This window comes from Platalea leucorodia, assembly GCF_965183815.1.
Source record: "Platalea leucorodia genome assembly, chromosome: 2".
Classification (NCBI taxonomy): domain Eukaryota; kingdom Metazoa; phylum Chordata; class Aves; order Pelecaniformes; family Threskiornithidae; genus Platalea; species Platalea leucorodia.
Window position 1 is genome coordinate 19,226,227 of NC_138824.1, and position 18,921 is coordinate 19,245,147.

The following is an 18,921-nucleotide window of genomic DNA, read 5'->3' on the forward strand; positions in this document are numbered from 1 at the left end:
GATTACAGTCCCTCTCAGAGTTTCTGACATGGGTTTCTGGAGGATGCTTTTCTGGCAGTTCCCTTGGCTTCCTGAATCTTCTCCCAGTGCATTGTCCTATGTTAACTGGCAATAACAATTAAGTTCTTCAGCTTGTCAGGTTTTCCCTGGACTGTATTAGTAGGAGTGTAGCTAACAGGTCCAGGAAGTGATCCTTCCCCTCTGTTAGGCTCTTGTGAGACTGAATGTGGAGTACTACGTCCAGTTTTGGACCCTGCAGTACTGAAAGTCACTGTCATACTGGAGCAAGTCCTGCAAAGCCTACCAAGCTGGTGTCCAGGAGGGGCTTAGGGATAGGGCTGAAGGCATTAGGAACAAGGATGAAAAGGCAGACTAAATACTCTATAAGCAGCTGGGAGAAGTCTCACAACTGTTAGCCCTTGTTCTCATGGGGGACTTCAACCTACCAGACGTGTGCTGGCAGTACAATACAGCAGAAAGGAAACTGTCTAGGAGGTTCCTGGTGTGTGTGGAAGATAACTGCCTGACACAGCTGGTGAGCAGGCCAACTAGGGAAGGCACCCCGCTGGACCTCTTGTTTGTGAACAGGGAAGGACTTGTGGGTGATGTGATGGTTGGAGGCCATCTTGGGCACAGCGATCGTAAAATGACAGAGTTTTTGATTCTTGGAGAAGTAAGGAGGAGGGTCTTGGACTTCTGGAAGGCAGACTTTGGCCTGTTTAGGAGCCTGGTTGACAGAGTCCGTTAGGAGGCAGTACTGAAGGGCAGAGGAGTCCAGGAAGACTGGACATTCTTCAAGAAGGAAATCTTACAGGCGCAGGAGCAGGCCATCCCCATGTGCCAGAAGACGAGCTGGTGGGGGAGAAGACCGGCTGAACAGAGCTTCAGGGAAAAAAAGGAGAGTTTATGACCATTGGAAGAAGGGGCAGGCCACTCAGGAGGACTACAGGGATGTTGTGAGGTTATGCAGGGAGAAAATTAGAAGGGCCAAAGCCCAGCTAGAACTTAATCTGGCTACTGCCGTAAAAGACAATAAAAAATGTTTCTATACATACATTAGCAACAAAAGGAGGGCTAAGGAGAATCTCCGTCCTTTATTGGATGCAGGGGCAAACAGTGACAAAGGATGAGGAAAAGGCTGAGGTACTCAATGCCTTCTTTGCCTCAGTCTTCAATAGTCAGACCAGTTGTTCTTGGGATACACAGCCCCTTGAGCTGGAAGACAGGGACAGGGAGGAGAATGAAGCCCCCATAATGCAAGGGGAAATGGTTAGCGACCTGCTACACCACATAGACACACACAAGTCTCTGGGGCCAGATGGGATCCACCCGAGGATACTGAGGGAGCTGGTGGAAGTGCTCACCAAGCCACTTTCCACCATTTATCAGCAGTCCTGGCTCACTGGGAGGTCCCAATTGACTGGAGGTCAGCAAGTGTGATGCCCATCTACGAGAAGGGCCAGAAGGAGGATCCGGGGAACTACAGGCCTGTCAGCCTGACCTTGGTGTCGGGGAAGGTTATGGAGCAGATCATCCTGAGTGCCATCACATGGCATGTGCGGGACAACTGGGGGATCAGGCCCAGTCAGCATGGGTTTAAGAAAGGCAGGTCCTCCTTCACTAACCTGATCTCCTATGACAAGGTGACCTGCTTAGTGGATGAGGGGAAGGCTGTGGATGTTGCCTATCTAGTAAAACCGTTGACACCATTTCCCACAGCATTCTCCTGGAGAAACTGGCTGCTCATGGTTTGGACAGGCGTACTCTTTGCTGGGTAAAAAACTGGCTGGATGGCCGGGCCCAAAGAGTTGTGGTGAATGGAGTTAACTCCAGTTAGCAGCCCCTCACAAGTGGTGTTCCCCAGGGCTCAGTACTGGGGCCAGTTCTGTTTAATATCTTTATCAGTGATCTGGATGAGGGGATCGAGTGCCCCCTCAGTAAGTTTGCAGATGACACCAAGTTGGGTGGAAGTGTCGATCTGCTGGAGGGTAGGAAGGCTGTGCAGAGGGACCTGGACAGGCTGGATCGATGGGCCGAGGCCAACTGTATGAGATTCAACAAGGCTCAGTGCTGGGTCCTGTGCTTGGGTCACAACAACCCCATGCAACGCTACAGGCTTGGGGAGGAGTGGCTGGAGAGCTGCCTGGGGGAAAAGGACCTGGGGGTGTTGGTCCACGTCCAGCTGAATATGAGCCAGCAGTGTGGCCAGGTGGCCAAGAAGGCCGACAGCATCCTGGCTTGTATCGGGAATAGTGTGGCCAGCAGGACCAGGGAGGTGATAGTGCTCCTGTACTTGGCACAGGTGAGGCCGCACCTCGAGTGCTGTGTTCAGTTTTGGGTCCCTCACTACAAGAAGGACATCGAGGTACTGGAGCGTGTCCAGAGGAGGGCAACAAAGCTGTTGAAGGGTCTGGAGCACAAGTCTTACGAGGAGCGGCTGAGGGAGCTGGGGTTGTTTAGTGTGGAGAAGAGGAGGCTGAGGGGAGACCTTATTGCTCTCTACAACTACCTGAAAGGAGGTTGTAGTGAGGTGGGGTCAGTCTCTTCTCCCAAGTAGTAAGACGAGAGGAAACAGCCTCAAGCTGCACCAGGGCAGGTTTAGATTGGATATTAGGAAAAACTTCACTGAAAGGGCATTCAGGCATTGGAACAGGCTTCCCAGGGAAGTGGTTGAGTCCCCATCCCTGGAGGTATTTAAAAGACGGGTAGATCTGGTGCTTAAGGACATGATTTAGTGGTGGACTTGGCAGTGCTAGGTTAACAGTTGGACTTGATGATCTTAATGGTCTTTTCCAACCTTAACGATTCTATGATTCTAAGTTGGAACATGGGAATTCCATTTAGATAATGGGGGGGGAATAGATAGATGCATCCCACAGTATAGTTAAGATGCGTAACTTCAGAGTGTTCTACGTCCGCAACATACCTAGAAAATCCCTATGGGGGAGGAGGAGGGTAGGGGTGGTATGTGACAGTAATTGTGGTAGCATGTAGCTGTGATCAAGGTGATGTAAATATCAGAGCTTGGGCATGACTGACTGAAATAGTTTATTCCAGAATCCCAGTGGACTTCACGAAACTCTTGTCAGAACAAAATTCCTTCAAGCTGCAGTGTTATATGAGTTTTGCATGTCTTGAAGTTAAGAATTGTAATGATAGTTTTGTAATCTTGGAATTAGCATGTGGGCTGGCTGTGTGCATGTAGTCACTGTGTGTGCCTTTGCAGTACGCTTACTGTACATGTTAATTTCTCCGTGTTTGCTGCTTTATTACATATGTATAAATATTTAACTAACCTAATTCTTTAAACTTTTCTCCTAAAACAATAAACAAGAGTTTCCCAGAGAATATCATGCTGATAAACAGAGGAAGAAGCTCTTCAAGAAGGAAACACCTTTTCAACACAAAGCTGGTTAGTGGCTTTGCTATCTGGTAAATGGTTTAGTTTACTAGAAGGGACCCATCCTCTAAGCAGTGAGAGCAGACACTGGAATTTGTTGGAGAGTTGGACACATACATTAGCATTCCAGTTGGGATCAGGAATGTACTAGGAAGCAGATCTGACCGTTCCTAGTATGTATTTGCTCACATGTAAGAGCAGACTTGGGGCACATGAATTGATTTCGTTCCAGTTAAAACTAATCTGGGCGGTGCTTACAGTGCAGATATCATTCTTAGCAGTTTTGCTCTGCAAAACCACTCCCTGGTCTGCTCTCCTTGCTAATGTAAAGACTGTACCATCTTTCAAGATTTACCATAAAAGCACTTAGTTGGAAGATACAATACAGGAAGTCCTTCAGAAACTCAACATTGGCAGTGTTTCTCAACACCTGGCAGATATTTGATGTAATGATAGCAGTGCTTGCTGTGAACAGTGGGACCCATTTCTTAGGTCAGTAGTTTATATACTGAATTTTGAACTGTTACCTTGTTCTCCCTCCATCTGTGTTTGGTTTTCTGAATTATGAGTGAACAGATAAATGTACAAAACAGAGAGTAATTTGAGGAAATAAGTTACTTCATTAAAAAATTCTGTCGGCACAGTTTGTGCTGAGCTTTGAGCTTTGTTCATTGTTGAGTGTAAATGGTAATAAAAGTTGAGGAGTAGAGATAGCAGTATTGGGAAAGAAAGAAACTGACCTAAGAAGCTGACAGAGGAAGAAGCACTGCTGCAAAAAGATGTGCCTTCGTCTAGGACACAAAATAATATCTGCAAAGAAAAAAGATTAAGGAAATTACATTGTTTGGTTTAGTTTGGGTTGGGTTTTTTTGGTTTTTCTTTGGTTTTTTTGTGGTTTTTTTTTTTAGCCTCAGAGTTATATAAGTGCATTTTCCCCTAACAATTTCCTGTCCAATAACTTGTGAATTCCCTGACTGCTCTTAATGAGACTTGTCAGAGTATTAGGGAATTTGAGCAGTTTAAGTCCATAACAAATTCTGTGGAAATAAGTAGTTAGCAGAGAAATTCTCCTGATGCCCACACTGAAGTTAGTGTAGTGTGTGCTCACCCTTTATTAGACATCAAAGAATTCTCGTGGAGAGAGAAACACCTCAAAACTGTCACAGTTGTGTGATGCTGGAGCCTTACCAGACGCTTGTTTGAGTATCTCTCACATACATACACACTAGGAGAGCAAGATCTTAAGAGATTAAATGATCACAGAGTTACCTGATGTGATTGTTTTTATCAGTAATATGCTAAAATATGTATTTTGTGCAATACTGGATCTTTTTGGATTGTGGGAAGCATAATTTGAAGTTCGATATAATGAGTTTTTCATTATCCCCTGCTACTAGGCTTAGTTACCAGACGAATAATATTTGACAAATTTTTCACATCCTTTTCAGGCAGCTGTGGTTTGTTGGGGTTTTTTGTTTGCATTTAGTTTAAGGAACATAGTCAAACATCTTGAAGACATCTCTTCTGGATGCACCTGGCTCTAGTGATCCAGAACTGGCCCAGGTCCTGTTACTGTTTTGGCTGGAGGTACCAGCCTCCACTGATCTAGTGAAGTGAGTGTTACTACATTCTTTTCCTGGTCTGCTTAAGCTAGTTGACTCATCACATTATTGGACATGGTGACCAGGGGTGATCCAGAAGAGATAGTGTATCTATAGCTGAAATCTTTCAAGTCATTCAGACTTTTTACTCAGATACCGTCTTTTCCACTGGAAATGCCCAGGAGTAATCTTGCATCTGTTCTGGACACTGCATTTCCTATACTTCCAAGTCACAGTCCTGCATCGATGCTTAGAATGTTTCAAATGCCAGATTGTTTGTACCATCTTTTGCCCACAATCCATTGTAGTTCAGAGATGGGCATGGAGATGGCAGTGCTCTAGGATGCTGCAAATCTGTCTGCTGTGCCCTGATCAGTCATGCAGGTGGCATTGGATCTAGATGATGCTATCCACTCCTTGCAGGAAGTTTTGTGGTGTAAAGTACTCTTGTAGGAATTGAGTTGCTGGGCTTCTAAAACCTTCTGAGCCATCCACCACCTTTGATGAGTAGCTTCAGAAAGAGAAACCTGCATTTTGGATCCCAAATCAAGGGAGGTGCTTGCAGTACAAAGGATTTGGATGCTTAGTCAGAAGTACTGTCTTACATAGGGTCATCTCTTGGCTAGCTCTAGGCCATTCTTGATCTTCATGCATTATCACTGAATAACTGTACAGAAGCGCGTAGCATACCTGTTTTTAAAGGTAGGAGTCTCAATCTCTCTAATTTGCTTTCTAGAAGCTTCCTATTCCTCTGTTAAATAGAGGGAATAAAAACTCTGAATTACCTGCTTAAATTCAGGATACCACTTCGTAAGCAGTGAGACAGCCTTTTGTTTTGCAGAGTAGCATAAGGGAGGTAGTTTAAAAGAGCGGATTTAATCAGAAAGCAAACACGGTAACTAGTTTGAAACAAGTGTGAGCAGACTTGTCAGATTAAAAGCTATTTGAGGGAATGTTATGATTAATGCAACATAAACATAATCACCTGTCTAATAATATCTGTTGGAGTCACTTGGAGACTGTTTGATAATCTGTTTTATGTCTTACTTAGGTTCGACAGAGCTAGTGTTTGTAAGCCACGTTATAAATCCATGCCACTTCTATATTCGGAGATACTCACAGAAGAAAGAAGCAGCGGTTTTGGAGAAGAAATTGAAAAACTTTTGTTGTAGTAAAAGTTCGTATCTCTGGCCTTCCGATGCTTTGGAACTAGGTAAATTACTAATTTCTAAAGGTCTAAATTAGCTTAAAATACTGTCTCGCAGTGTGTCTTCCTTAGTATAATATTCTTTTTGTTTTACTCTTCCCCCCTGCCCTTTACATTGTAAAGTGGTCCTTATATGTTCTGGAATCTACAGTTCTTTTCAGGAAACATTGTACACATTGTTTGGTAAAGTAGGCTTTTATTAAATCATATAAACAAAAACAGAAGTAAAAAAGACTCTGCAGTTCTTCTCAACCTCAACAGATTGAGTGGTTAGAGTAACGAGCAGTTGAAACACCTGGCTGTAAACTTCATGTTTTCCAACATTAAGTGGTAATTGTTAACTGATATTTTTTTCAGTATACTGATTTTAATGACTAGTCTGGTTCTTTCATTGCTTAAGCAAATCAGCTTTCTCTCATGCAAGCAACATTCCCTTCAAGTGGATAGGTGATTTTTTTTTAAAGTTCACTAACTGAATAGAAACCATTCTGGAATTAAAAATGAAAGACAATAATACATTGCTAAATCATAAAAATTATTTTCTAGCCCACATGTTGATAATGATGTCACTTGCTTCTAGGTGTTTAGAAAACTGATAAAAAGTACATAATAGCCCTCAACTTCAGTCGTTTCTTTACACTTAACTAAGAGGTATAGGAAGTTTGCCAGAAACTATGTCTTAATACAAGCCAAACACCTCCTAGCCTTACAGACATTGTGTAAATGAATGTGGGGAGAAGACTTCTGGTGGCTATCGAGACAAGGTTTTTAATGTCTTTGTGTCTTTATTTTAGCAGTAGCACTCTTATTACCTGTGTGGAAGATAGGCAACAATGGAACATTATGCAGAACTGTAATAATACTTCCAGTGTAAAATATCTCCAAGTACTGAATTTAGTCTTTCCCTTTTTTTATTTGTTTCTGTGTAGGTGCTAGAACTTTTATTAAGAGTAAGGAAACTGGAATGTGGTGCCGTGGAACTATCACTGAACTAATTCCCCTAAGAAGTAAAAATGAGAGGAAGCCTTGTGGTCCAATAAGATACAAAGTTTGTGATATTGCACTGCTGGAAGTATTCCTGATTGATTTTGGGAGCTCTGTAGTTCTAATTTTCTCAGGGTATGTTTACAGAGAGGTTTTTGTCTGCAGTTGTTGTCCTTGACTATTGTTACTCAAGAGGATCTTTATTAAGAAACAAGTCCTCCATCAGCTTCACACAAGCAGATAACCAGATACCCAAATGACGCTAATGTTCTGTACGTAGGTATTTCCCACAGAAAAAGTGGCAGTGTATGTAAGTACGCAAGTATACAAGCCTTCACGTGTTAAAATGTTTAACTTGCATTGCAAAAGAGAACATGTGAGTCCTCAGTGTTTAAAAAAAAAAAAAAAAAAACGCATTTCATTGAGACTTTCTAGTTTTGTTTCATTGAGATGACATTATGCCAATTATTGCAATAATGACCTTTATTTTAAGTCTAGGGTTTGGTTTTGGGGGTTCTTTGGGGGGGGGGGGGGGGGTTTGCTTTTCTTTTAAGCTAGTATTGCTTTTATTCCCATTGACAATAGATACGTTCCCACTGAAAGGCCCGAACCTGCTACTCTGCAAGCTGTTGAAACAGATGACATTTGTTTGTTTGTAAGGAAGCCTGATCAGCATATTGAGGCAGAACTTGCAGCTGTTCCTCCGTTAGCAGTACGGTGTTCATTGAAGGATGTTGTTCCCAAAAATGCAGTAAGTAAAAGCTGTTTGTGCTATTTCAGGAGATTTTTTTCCTTCCTAAGATTTATGTTAAAGAACTTAAATACATAATTTACAGTGATCTTATTCCAGTATAAACAGAAGGGAACTTGAGAGGAGTACAGGGTATATTTTATTTTAAAAAAAAATTAAATCATCTCTTATAAAAAGATGGGTTGCATTGCTTTCATTGGAAAGGAAACAAGAGCTTATAGCAGTCTGTGTTAAAAATCCTCCTGGTTTACAAATATATATTTCAGGCTTAAATCTCACTACTCTTACGCTAGACATGTTCTTTTGTCAAATTTAAAAACAAATTGCAGAACTGATATTCTTATTTTGTGGCTGTCTGATAACTTCATGCAAGTAGTAACTTTCAAAAATCATCCAGACAGAGATGAAACGGCTTCAGAATTTTTAAGACAATCTTTTCAGGGATTGTTCTTTGTTATTTAAATTTTTTTGCCACATAATGCAAAGTGTTATTTGTTCTCTTTCAGTGTAACAACAAATAAATCACTGTCTGCCTTTATTCCCTTAGAAAAAGGACATACAGCATTATTTTCTTCAATATTCACTTACTTATTAGGCTTTATTTTTGCCACATTCACAAGGGAATGAACTATGTCCAATGCAGCTGTGCATTTCTGACAGTATAACTGCTGGTTGGTTTGGGGTTTTTTTAGCAGTCTGATGTTGTCTGAAATAGCTTTAAATAGGAAAGATCTGGAACAATTTTCACAGGTGTGGGTAAAATGCCTTCCTTGTATGTGCTTTCATTTTTTTCACACCTAAAAAGCACAGATTTGCAGTATCAAAAGAGAAATGCATTAACTTGATCCAAGAGAAATAAATTCAGACAGGATTTTTCAAGGTAAATAAAACATCAAGAAGGATGTCATGGAGAAGAAAAATGTGTAAATTGACCAAACAATGTTGTACATTTGTATAAAGACACAAAAAGATAAGAATAAACTTTGAAACGAATTGGGATAGCAGAAATGTAAGTCATGAGATGAAACAGTGTGTGACAATTCTGGTTTATCTATCAGAACAATCAGAGGGGATGAAATCTTGAATCTTTAAAAGAAATATGGTGGAAACTGCAGCCCTTTGATCTGACTCAGTTTTATACAGTTAAAAACACTTATAAATCCATCATAGAAGAATATTGTTTAGTGCTGCCCTGGCTATGGACTAGATAGTCTAACTGTGTTCAGCATTTTCACCTGTTCAGATGTGTCTGTGCTCCCTTCGTTGCTTTTATTTTATTTTATTTTATTTTATTTTATTATTTTTTTTATTATTTTTTATTTTATTTTTATTTTATTTTTATTTTATTTTTAATTATAATTTATGGTTTTTGTTTTAACATTCTCTTAAATCTTCAGTTACTTTTTCTTTCTTCCTAACACAGAGTGAAGGCTGGGGAGAGGAAGCAAGGACAAAATTTTTAGGAATGGTAAATAATAAAGTTGTTTTAATGACAATATTTAGAGAAGAGGATGGTGTTCTCATTGTGGATTTGAAAAAACCTCCATTTAATAAAATAAGCAATAACATGCCAGTGTCTCTCAAGGATGCGTTAGTTTTTTTAGACTTGGCAAGGTATGTATTTTCCTTTAGTTTATGCTCTTACGCCATAAATGATAACAGCATAATTCTTATAAATTGAAGTTTACCAAGCAAGTTGTTTCTGAGTGTTTGATATATTAATGTGTGATGTATTAATCTTCAGCAATATCTGTTGATTTCCTTTTTTCCACCTTCACTAATAAGCACTGTGGCATACTCATTTGCACTAGGGCTTTATTTGGATAATGAACTTTATTTTAGAAGATGCCAATATTTAAATTTCTGTACAAGTATGAGTAACAAGGGGGTGAAGGGAGAAGCCCTTAGTGTCTACCAAGGACAGAAAACCATGCAGAAGTCAGCCTTTTATCTGTTTGGTTTGGCTGGTAGGCAGTAACAGGCCAGCCAGCACATCTGAACCAGCCACCTCACGTGACGCATACGGCACAACAAATAGCAGGAACAACGATAGGGCACAAGGAGGAGCTTGATGTTGGCATTAGGACGGAGGAGAGCTGCTTTGGAGGGACCAGTGGAAGAGGCAGGAGATAGAGAACAACATGAGCGTTTTGGTGTTTGGGGACAGGGGTACGCCATGCAAATCTGTAGGATACTATAGTTCGTTTTGCTGCACACAGAGAAAGGTCTTTGTTTATATTTGAGCATAACTAGTTATGGTGGTGAGAACAGTGGGAGATAATTTTGTACTGCATCTGTGTTCCTCAGGTAATTGCTTTTCCTCCTAAGTGAGGAAAAGGAAATCTCAAAGAAAATGGTTTTGCCAGTGTAGTGAATTCTAGCCTTTTACTGTATTTTTTTAACAATTTAAGTGTATGCTACTGCATCCCAAATAACAAAATCTTTTTAGGAGGCAGCTGCCATATATTGTTCTTCATATGTTACATTTGTGACAGCAGAAGGATTAGAGAGAATTGGCTGCACCAACTGCAAGAAGGAAAGTTCAAGTTATTCATACAAACATGAATCAAGTTATTTTTATAAGACCATTTTTCATTTTTTATGGGAAACTTGACATTTGAATATAAAAGGATTCCTTCTCAGTTAATTTTGACAGAATTTATTCAAAATTTCATTTTGTTTACCTTAGGTTTAGATCACAGCTTCCCAGTCAGTTAGAAAATAATACCGTTTTGCAATATAGTCCACCTAAGATTCCACAAGAAAGAGAAGAAGTCTCTGTTGTAGTTTGCCACATTAATAGTCCAAGTGATTTCTATCTCCAGTTGGTAAGTTTAGAAATAAGGTCTGTTTAAATGAAACTCTAAAAAAACTTTTTAATGTTGAGCTACTTGGCGTCCACATTAAATAAGCTACAATTTCCATTAATTTCTGTCACTTGTTACCAGTTTTAGGATTCCTAGAATTAACAGATGAGATTAATTCCTACAATCCTAGGTTAATCCTAGATTAATTCCAGGAATTCTTAGAATTCCAGAAAGTTAACATTTTTTGATCAGTTTTGTTACATGGTTAATTCCTGTGTGGGTATGTAGTGTTTTACTGTTTAGAGTGATGATTGAACAGGGCAATATTCAACAAATGTTAGGCTCTTTAATTCACTTTATGTATTCATAACCACTGTTTAATTGGGGGGGGGGGCTAGGAAGTATACTACTAGAAATAATGTCTCTTGAAAGAGCAAAAATGCCATTTTTAAAAAAATAAGAACATCTGGGGTGTATGTATGTTTTATTTTTCTTACTTTAGGGAGATAGCCTGGATTCCTCAGCTCTTCCAAAGAAAATTCAGGAGGTATATAAACACGAGTATGAGAAAAACTTGGAAATTGTCTGCCCGGTTGAAGGCCAAGCCTGTATCGCAAAACAGAAAAATGGGAATTGGTACAGAGCACAGATTATAGGTGAAGTATTGATTCTTTCACTCTAATGCTAGGTTGCAAAATCAGATGTGGTACTAGATCAGAGTCACACACTGGATATGAATAGTAGCAAACAGCCATTATTTTTACTAGGCATTCTTATACTAACAGGTTGGTTCATAAAGTCAGTAGCACTAATTCATGTTATATTCTTTTGCTATTAATGGAGTGTTTCATACTTTTTTTTTTTTTTAATAAAGAGAAGTAGTATACTTAATTTTCTATATATTATTGAAATTTTATTATACAATTATTTTAAACAATGTTTCACTTACTATTACAGTTCGAACTACAAATTTGTCTATTGTAGCCAGCCTCTGAGTGTGACTAGTGTGGGTTAATGATTTCCCCTAGTAATTGTGAAGGGGATGGGAGGTGTACTTGGGCTGACCTCTGTGTTGCCTGTATGGGCAGTGTAGCGTGCCTGTATGCTGACATGTCTACTTGGCATGTATTTAATGTGCCAGCGTCTCGTAAAATGATTAGGTGGAAGGGGACCAAAATGCTAACTGTCATTTCAGGAACCTAAAAGAGCTGGCTCTTAAAGAATATAGTTTTTGAATTGGGTTATGGAACATTTGAAAATGTGGTATTTTATGATTGTATGGTGCAAATGTGGATTTTGCTCTGAAATTCTGGTGCTTTAACCTGTATCAGATATTCATTTTTTATTTTATTAACTTGGGTTGTTTTTCTTGAAGGGCTGCCAAGTCATCAAGAAGTTACGGTAAAATATGTTGACTTTGGCAACGTTGCTAACGTAACTCTTAAAGACATACGCAGGGTAAAAAAGGAGTTTCTGAGCTTTCCAGAAAAGGTAAATTAGTGCTTGCCTGGATTAAATACTCAAAATTAGTAGAATCTCAGTGTGTGGAAGGGGAAAGAGAGGGTTGTTACCATTCTGAAGTAAATAAAATGTTAAGCAAGTTCCTTTTCACGAGAGTTTATGATGTGACTTATTTAATACGTTTTAGGTGCACATTGAAAACTCTTAATTTTTTTATATCATTCAGTTTTAAATGAAATCTAATGTTACCTTGCAGTGAGGAGGTGTGTATATACATTGTGTGTGTGTTTAATTCAAATACCTTTTACTCCATAGTAAGCTGAATTAATTTTTTACATTTCTTCATTTTCAAATGATGATCTAATGATGGCCTTTTAAAAAAATTACATTTTTGTTTGGTTTATGGCATTTAAAGTTTGGTATTTTCCTAACTTTAGGTATTGTAGGAGTTTCCCCCTTCTGACAAGGAGAAAAACTGAGTGGGAAAGGAAATGGCAAAGTATTTCTGTCAAATAAAAAAAATGCACATAAGTAGAAAACAATTCTTTTTCTTCGGCTGTTCATTTGATAGTTCTGGTTGCCAACCATAATTATGCTAAACTTTAAAGCTTCATATGTTGATAGGGGTTTTTGAACCAGTTGTAGGCACCAGAAGTAGTGATTTTTGTAACTAAGGTTGACCAGCATCTTTTACTGAAAATAGGATTTAATTGTTTATATTTTGAGCAGATGTTTCTGGGAAAAGTTTCAGTCAAAATAATTGAGCCTTTTTTAAAAGCAAGGGAGAGAAAATATGGCAAAATGTTCTTGCAGTACGGTGTCTTAATGCTTCAGATCAGAGCGGCTAATGAATAAGGGTGTTGGGATTTTTGCTGTGTTATCCCATCATTCCAGCTGATTGCTTGTTATGGACCAAATCTAAATCCTCAGAGAAATCCTTTCAGTTTGTCAGCTCTTGAGCACATGCTACTAGGCCTCCTCACTTTGAACCTAAAGGAGAAGGGGCTGAAGAGTTAAGGATACAGATGGGTATATAACCACTAGAGAATGGTCTAAAAAAACTTAAACCCATCAGTTATTCTCAAATTTCAGTATTCTTATGCCATGTATAGGTTACGGTGAAACACTCTGGCAAGGTGTTTACACTTGAATTTTATGTAAGAAATAACAACTTCCTGTTGCCATTAGTTTTAATGCAAGTAATGGAAAGATCAGCAGGCTTGAATCTGCTTATGTGTTGCTATGGTTTCAAATCTTTTCTATTTAAAAAAAAAAATTAAAGATTTAAAATTCTTTGAAACGTGAACACAAGATTGCAAAATCAAGCATTCAGAAGGTAAGAGTATCAGAAGTGAGGTTGCTTGTGCAGGTCTGTCCGGTTGCATTTCAGCATTGGTAAGTCTTCAGACGTGATCACATATTGCATTACCTCAAACGTAGGTTGGTTGGTTGAGATTTGAATTGGGCTGTTGCAAGAGAAGTCAAACTTTTTTCGGCCCATTAATATAGTTTGCAGGCATTTTAGTGGACTTGGGTGGTGCAGAAATCTTGGCCAAGACTGGAATGAGTAGTGCTTAATGTAGTGTTGGTTTTGTCATCCACAACCCTTTCTTTTAATGGTTATTTAACCTGTCAGTCAGTCTTACTTTCATCTTCCTGACTGCCCATATCCTAAGATTATCTGCACAAAACATTCTTATTTCTATTGTCTTTATTTCCTTTCTCTCCCTTTTCCCCCACCTATGTTACTCTTCTTTTGGTGCAATAAACAAGAAGGAGGAAACAATAACTCACAGTTAATTTAAAATTGAGCCATAGTGTAGCCACCAAAGTTTGCAATGAAGTTGCTAAACAAAAATTCTTTTAATCAAAGTACTTAGTTTTATCTGATTTCCTGCATGTCTCTCTTTTTGTGTCTCCTAATTAATACCTTTCAAACATCTGGCAGGAATTTTCTGCCATAGGTATTGTGGTACTCTGGTGTCTCTGTGTTTAGCCCTTCAGACTTCTGCAGTGGTATAGTCATATTAATCTTAGATGCTTTGAGTCTGGGTTATTACATCACAATAAGCAAAACAGGATGAAGGCTTTGTTTGTCACCTTTCTGCAGTAATCTCTCCTGATCTCTGCAGCTGATTGTATGCCTAACCATAAAGGGAGGCAAGGAGAAGTAAGCCCTTTCTATTTCAGCGAGAATGTATCTGAATTTGAGGTTCATGCTCAGCTGCCGGCAGGGAGAGGGGATCATTTTGAATCAAATCAAACAATGGTAATGTGGAACCAGAAGCCAAGGTCATGCTGTCTTGCTGTCCTGCATGAGTGCAAAGCAAAGGCTGCGATTTGGCTGTAAGTGAGATGGTCTTGATACGTGATGGTAGATACATAATTTGAGTTATTCTTTAGGCAATCAGGTGCAGGCTGGCTTGCATTGAGCCTTACAAAGGGGCAAATGAGTGGAACAGAAGAGCCAAGGAAAGATTTGAAGAAATGACTGAAGATAAACTTCTGCTGTGTTCAGTTGTTGGTAAGTTATAAAGAGTGTATTAGTTTATATTTAAATATTATTAAAGTAACTCAAATGTAGAAACATGCACTTTCATATTTCAAATAGTATTTATTTGAAATGCTTATGTTCATACTTGAGGCAGGTAGCCTGGAGTGAGAATATCTAAACATAAACTAATTCGAGGAGACATAACAGATATAACTTCTGACAAAAGCTCTGTTTATGTCTTCTCTTACAGACCACACCAGCATTATGTGATATAAATACTCTGGTTTATTAAGATGGGCTTGTTTCCAAAAGCAGTAGCTATCCTTGACTCTTCCTGACTTTATTGATAGCTGGGAGTGTGATGGTTGTTGCTCTAAAATGTCGCAAAAAAAAAAAAAAAAAAAGGAAAAAAAAAATAAGAATTTCAGATAACACATATATGCCTTAGTAGGATTTTTCTCAATACCATTTATTGTTAATATGGAGCTAGTTATTTTTCAGCACTTGTGGAATCATGGCTTGGAAGTCATCTAATAAATAAAATTACATGTAGCAGTTGGTTTCTGTGTACAAAAATATTTTTTAATTGTTGGTGTATTTTAAGTTAATTTTATAGATATGTGCAAAACTAAGCCTCCACATATTGTTGATGTTCAGAATCAATTATTTTATAAATCAAATGTAATTTTACAAAATTCTGTCTCTTAGTACCATTTGCCATGTCTGCAAAACCATAAATAGTCTTTATACTGTCATTGATTAGCACTAATTATGTTTATATTATTTATTCACAGAAATTTTAGATAATACCATCTTATCTATTGAACTCTTTGACTCCTCTTCTGTTCATGGAAGAAGCTTTAGTATTAACTGCCAGCTAGTTAAAGAAGACCTAGCATCCTACGTACCCAGGTAAATACACTGTGCATAACTCGAAGTATTTAAAAATACTGAATTTGTGTTAACAAAATCACTGGCTTTAGTATGTTACCTCCAGTGGCTCGAATTTACCACATTTGTGATAAATTCATTAGAAATCACGTTCATCAACTGACATACGTTACAAAGTGTACCTCTGCAGTTTTGCATTATTGAATTCTCAAACTAAATCTTGACTAACATAATTTATTGAAATTGATTCAAAAGTTAGAGATTAAATGTTTACATCATATTTGTAATGTGCTTAAGTGCCAAATCTTCCCAAACTGGTTATCATTAAGGTTCCCATTCCCCTGTAGTAAGAAAAGAAGTGTCACTTTTGTGTGTTTAACGCGCACCTGAGGTAAGTCATCTCTTTGGAAGGTCTGTTACTAGTAAAGAAATACTCAGATAACCAGCTATGACAGCGACAGACAGAAGGGTTGGGAAGCCAGCTGGGGGAGATGAGGCTGATAAGGAGATAACACTGCTGCATTCAATTTGTTGGCTTTTTAAAAAGATAATCCATGGGCTGTAATCATGAAAATCTAATTATTCTTTCATTAATAATTTTTGAATACTGATAAAAATAAAAAGATTGTTAAATAGAAAGTTTTGATTCCAAAAGGGAATTCCTGAATTTGGGTTTGTTTTTTTTTTTTCAGGAGGAAGCAAATAAGTGGCTTTTCATCTCTTAGCTCAGAAATATAACTAAACCCTAGTAATACTTTTCTTGTACTAGTCACAATTTTTAATAAGATTTTTGTAAAATCAAGCAGCTTTATTTAAACCTGAACAGCTGAATTGTTTTGTGACTGTCAGTAGGGTAGTTTGTTGTGTTGCAGCGATACTTAGATGCCTGCTTGCAGTTTGCAAACAAGTGGATGTGTTACTTTAATATAAGTTGCTGTGTAACACTGATAACTTTACTGATGTGGATTTTCGGGTTGTTCGCTCACTCCCCCTTCTTTAGTTGGCCTGGGAAGAAAATGGAAGAAACAGGAGCCGGAAAACTCATGGGTCGAAATAAAGACAGGGAAATCGCTTACCAAGTACTGTTGCAGGCAAAACAGGCTTAATTTAACTTAATTGTTAATTAGCATAAATATTTAATTACTGAGTCAGGCATTGGGACACAAAAGACAAGCATGTACAGCACCTACCCTGCCCCTTTCCCAGGCTCAACTTTGCTCCAAGCACCTCTCCTCCCCCCCTGCGCTGGGGTTACACTCCGTCCCTTCGGTGAGGCAGCGAGCAGCGCAGGGGTTGGGGTCAGGATGCAGCAGTTTCTCCTTGCTGCTCCTTTCTGCTTGCTCTCTTCTTCCTGTGCTCCAGCATGGGCCCTCCACGGGCCGTCGTCCCTTCAGGAGTGTGCCTCTTCCCCCCACAAAATACCTTCTACTCTTCTGACCTTGGTGTTCTCTGTGTTATTTCTCTTCTGTTTCCTTCTCTCTCTCCCTGGTGTTTTCTGCCCTTCATTAAACTAGAGGTGCCACCAGCTTCACTGATGGGCTCAGCCATGTCCTGGGGAGGGTCTGTTGCAGAAGTGGCTGTGTCTGCCATGGGGCAGCACCTGTCCTCATCTCTCAGAGGTCACCCTTGCAGCCCCTCTCCCCAGCTACCAACACCTTGCCATTTACACCCAGTGCACCTTGTCTTTTAGTTGGAATGATGTTGGGGGGGGCAAGGTTGTTTTGTGGGGGCTTTGGGGGTTTTTGGCTTGCTTTGTTTGCCAGTGCACTTAGATCTCTCGCCCTCCAGAGCTCATTTGTCACACTTCCTCACTGAATTTCCCATTTGTGAAGATGGGTGTCTGCAAAAAGGCAAGAGACTGGTGAATAATTTAAACCTGCTTTACATCATTAAGAATCGCATTTGGGTTATGATTACTCTTCCATGTTTAATGCTGTTGAGGGATACCCAGGCCAGCTGTAAACTAGTATAAGACAACATAAGCAGGAGAGCACAGCGCTCCATTGAAACTGACTTGCGGACAGGCAAATATCAGTAACCTTACTCTTGCATTGGGATAGGAGCTAGTCTATACAGAATTCCAGAAAGAAACCTTGTAGTCTGAAGTTCATTCTAAATTGATTGGGTTTTCTGATGGATTTGCAATGGAAATGCTATCCTGGAGTTACTAGAGAGGGGGTTGTAAGACATGTGACATGTATTTCACTTGGGAGAACTCTCCGTGGCAGATTGTCTCTGTCCATTTCATTGTTCAGACTAGTTGTATGCAAGGTAAGCATATTTATGAGCTATGGTGTTCATTTCTTTCCTGGTTCTACAAGTTAGCTGTTTTACCCAGCAGTTTCCAAATACCTGCATCAGGAAGGTTTGCATAAATAATTGTGTAGCAGTATGTAGGAGATGACTGAATACTTTACGGAATTTTCTCTCTGACAGAGCAGTTTGTTTCCTTCTTGTGAAGGAAAAGACAGGTGGTAGATCTCTGAAAACAGAAGAGAGTTTCTTCCTTGAGGCCCAGAAATGCCCAGCAGTTAAACTCATGCTTGCTGTCTCCCTTAGTCAGTGATGTTTACAAGAAGGCAGTTCTTTTGCATTAAGAGTTTGTTTTTTTTTTTCCAAACTTCAATCTCTTGCATCTCTCTCTCTAGTTGGCATAATTGACACAGACTGGTACTAAGCTGGGCTGTGACTCAAAATACATACCATCCAACTCTTGATTGCTGTTGGGCTTTATTCTATCCAGTTCACACAGTTTAAACAAGTTTTCATCAAGGTATTATCATGACCATACTTCATTCAGTGCTCTACTTAGGAAAGTGCTAGCACCAGTTGTGTTGTATTTGTATCCTCAGGGAACGTTAGAAAGGTAAATGTTTCGCTAATGTTAATATTCTTTACTTCTGAAAGGAATATTTATGCATCTTAGAAGTTGAACATTGCAGCTTTCACTCAGAGGCAACACTGATTTCCAGAAGCATGATACTAGTAATTTGATGTCTTTCAAGCCAGACGCAAACATTTATGTTCAGCAGCCCATTTGTGTCGGGCTTGCTTTTCTGCTGGCAGCCTATATTGTGTAGTGCTTTCATCTGTCAGTAGAATGTGCAAGGATACCTTCTGAAGGAGAACAAAACAAAGTTACTATCATGAGTGTTTCAGAAGTAGCATTTAGAAATGTTTTTGTCTTTTGTTGGGATTTTTTTCTGCTTTTCTAAGTTATTTGTTTTTCTTCACTCTTCATGCTGAATGATTCCTGTCATGTTGAACTGTGATTATTGAGCTCTTTTTCACTTCGTTTAAAATGTGTTTCCATTCTGATTACCTT

At 39.1% G+C, this 18,921-nt stretch overlaps 1 protein-coding gene across 1 annotated transcript in view; it reads left to right on the top strand.

The window, feature by feature from the left end:
- The window catches only part of RNF17 (ring finger protein 17), a gene marked incomplete at both ends in the record, with an annotated part of 54,191 nt that overhangs the window by 15,758 nt on the left and 19,512 nt on the right, over nt 1-18,921 (top strand). Inside the window, 9 exons of the mRNA XM_082304974.1 lie at nt 6,053-6,214; nt 7,138-7,327; nt 7,778-7,943; nt 9,367-9,557; nt 10,633-10,771; nt 11,253-11,406; nt 12,126-12,241; nt 14,615-14,735; nt 15,500-15,617. Coding sequence (XP_082161100.1) covers nt 6,053-6,214; nt 7,138-7,327; nt 7,778-7,943; nt 9,367-9,557; nt 10,633-10,771; nt 11,253-11,406; nt 12,126-12,241; nt 14,615-14,735; nt 15,500-15,617 — 1,357 coding nt within the window. The remainder of the gene's footprint in view (nt 1-6,052; nt 6,215-7,137; nt 7,328-7,777; nt 7,944-9,366; nt 9,558-10,632; nt 10,772-11,252; nt 11,407-12,125; nt 12,242-14,614; nt 14,736-15,499; nt 15,618-18,921) is intronic.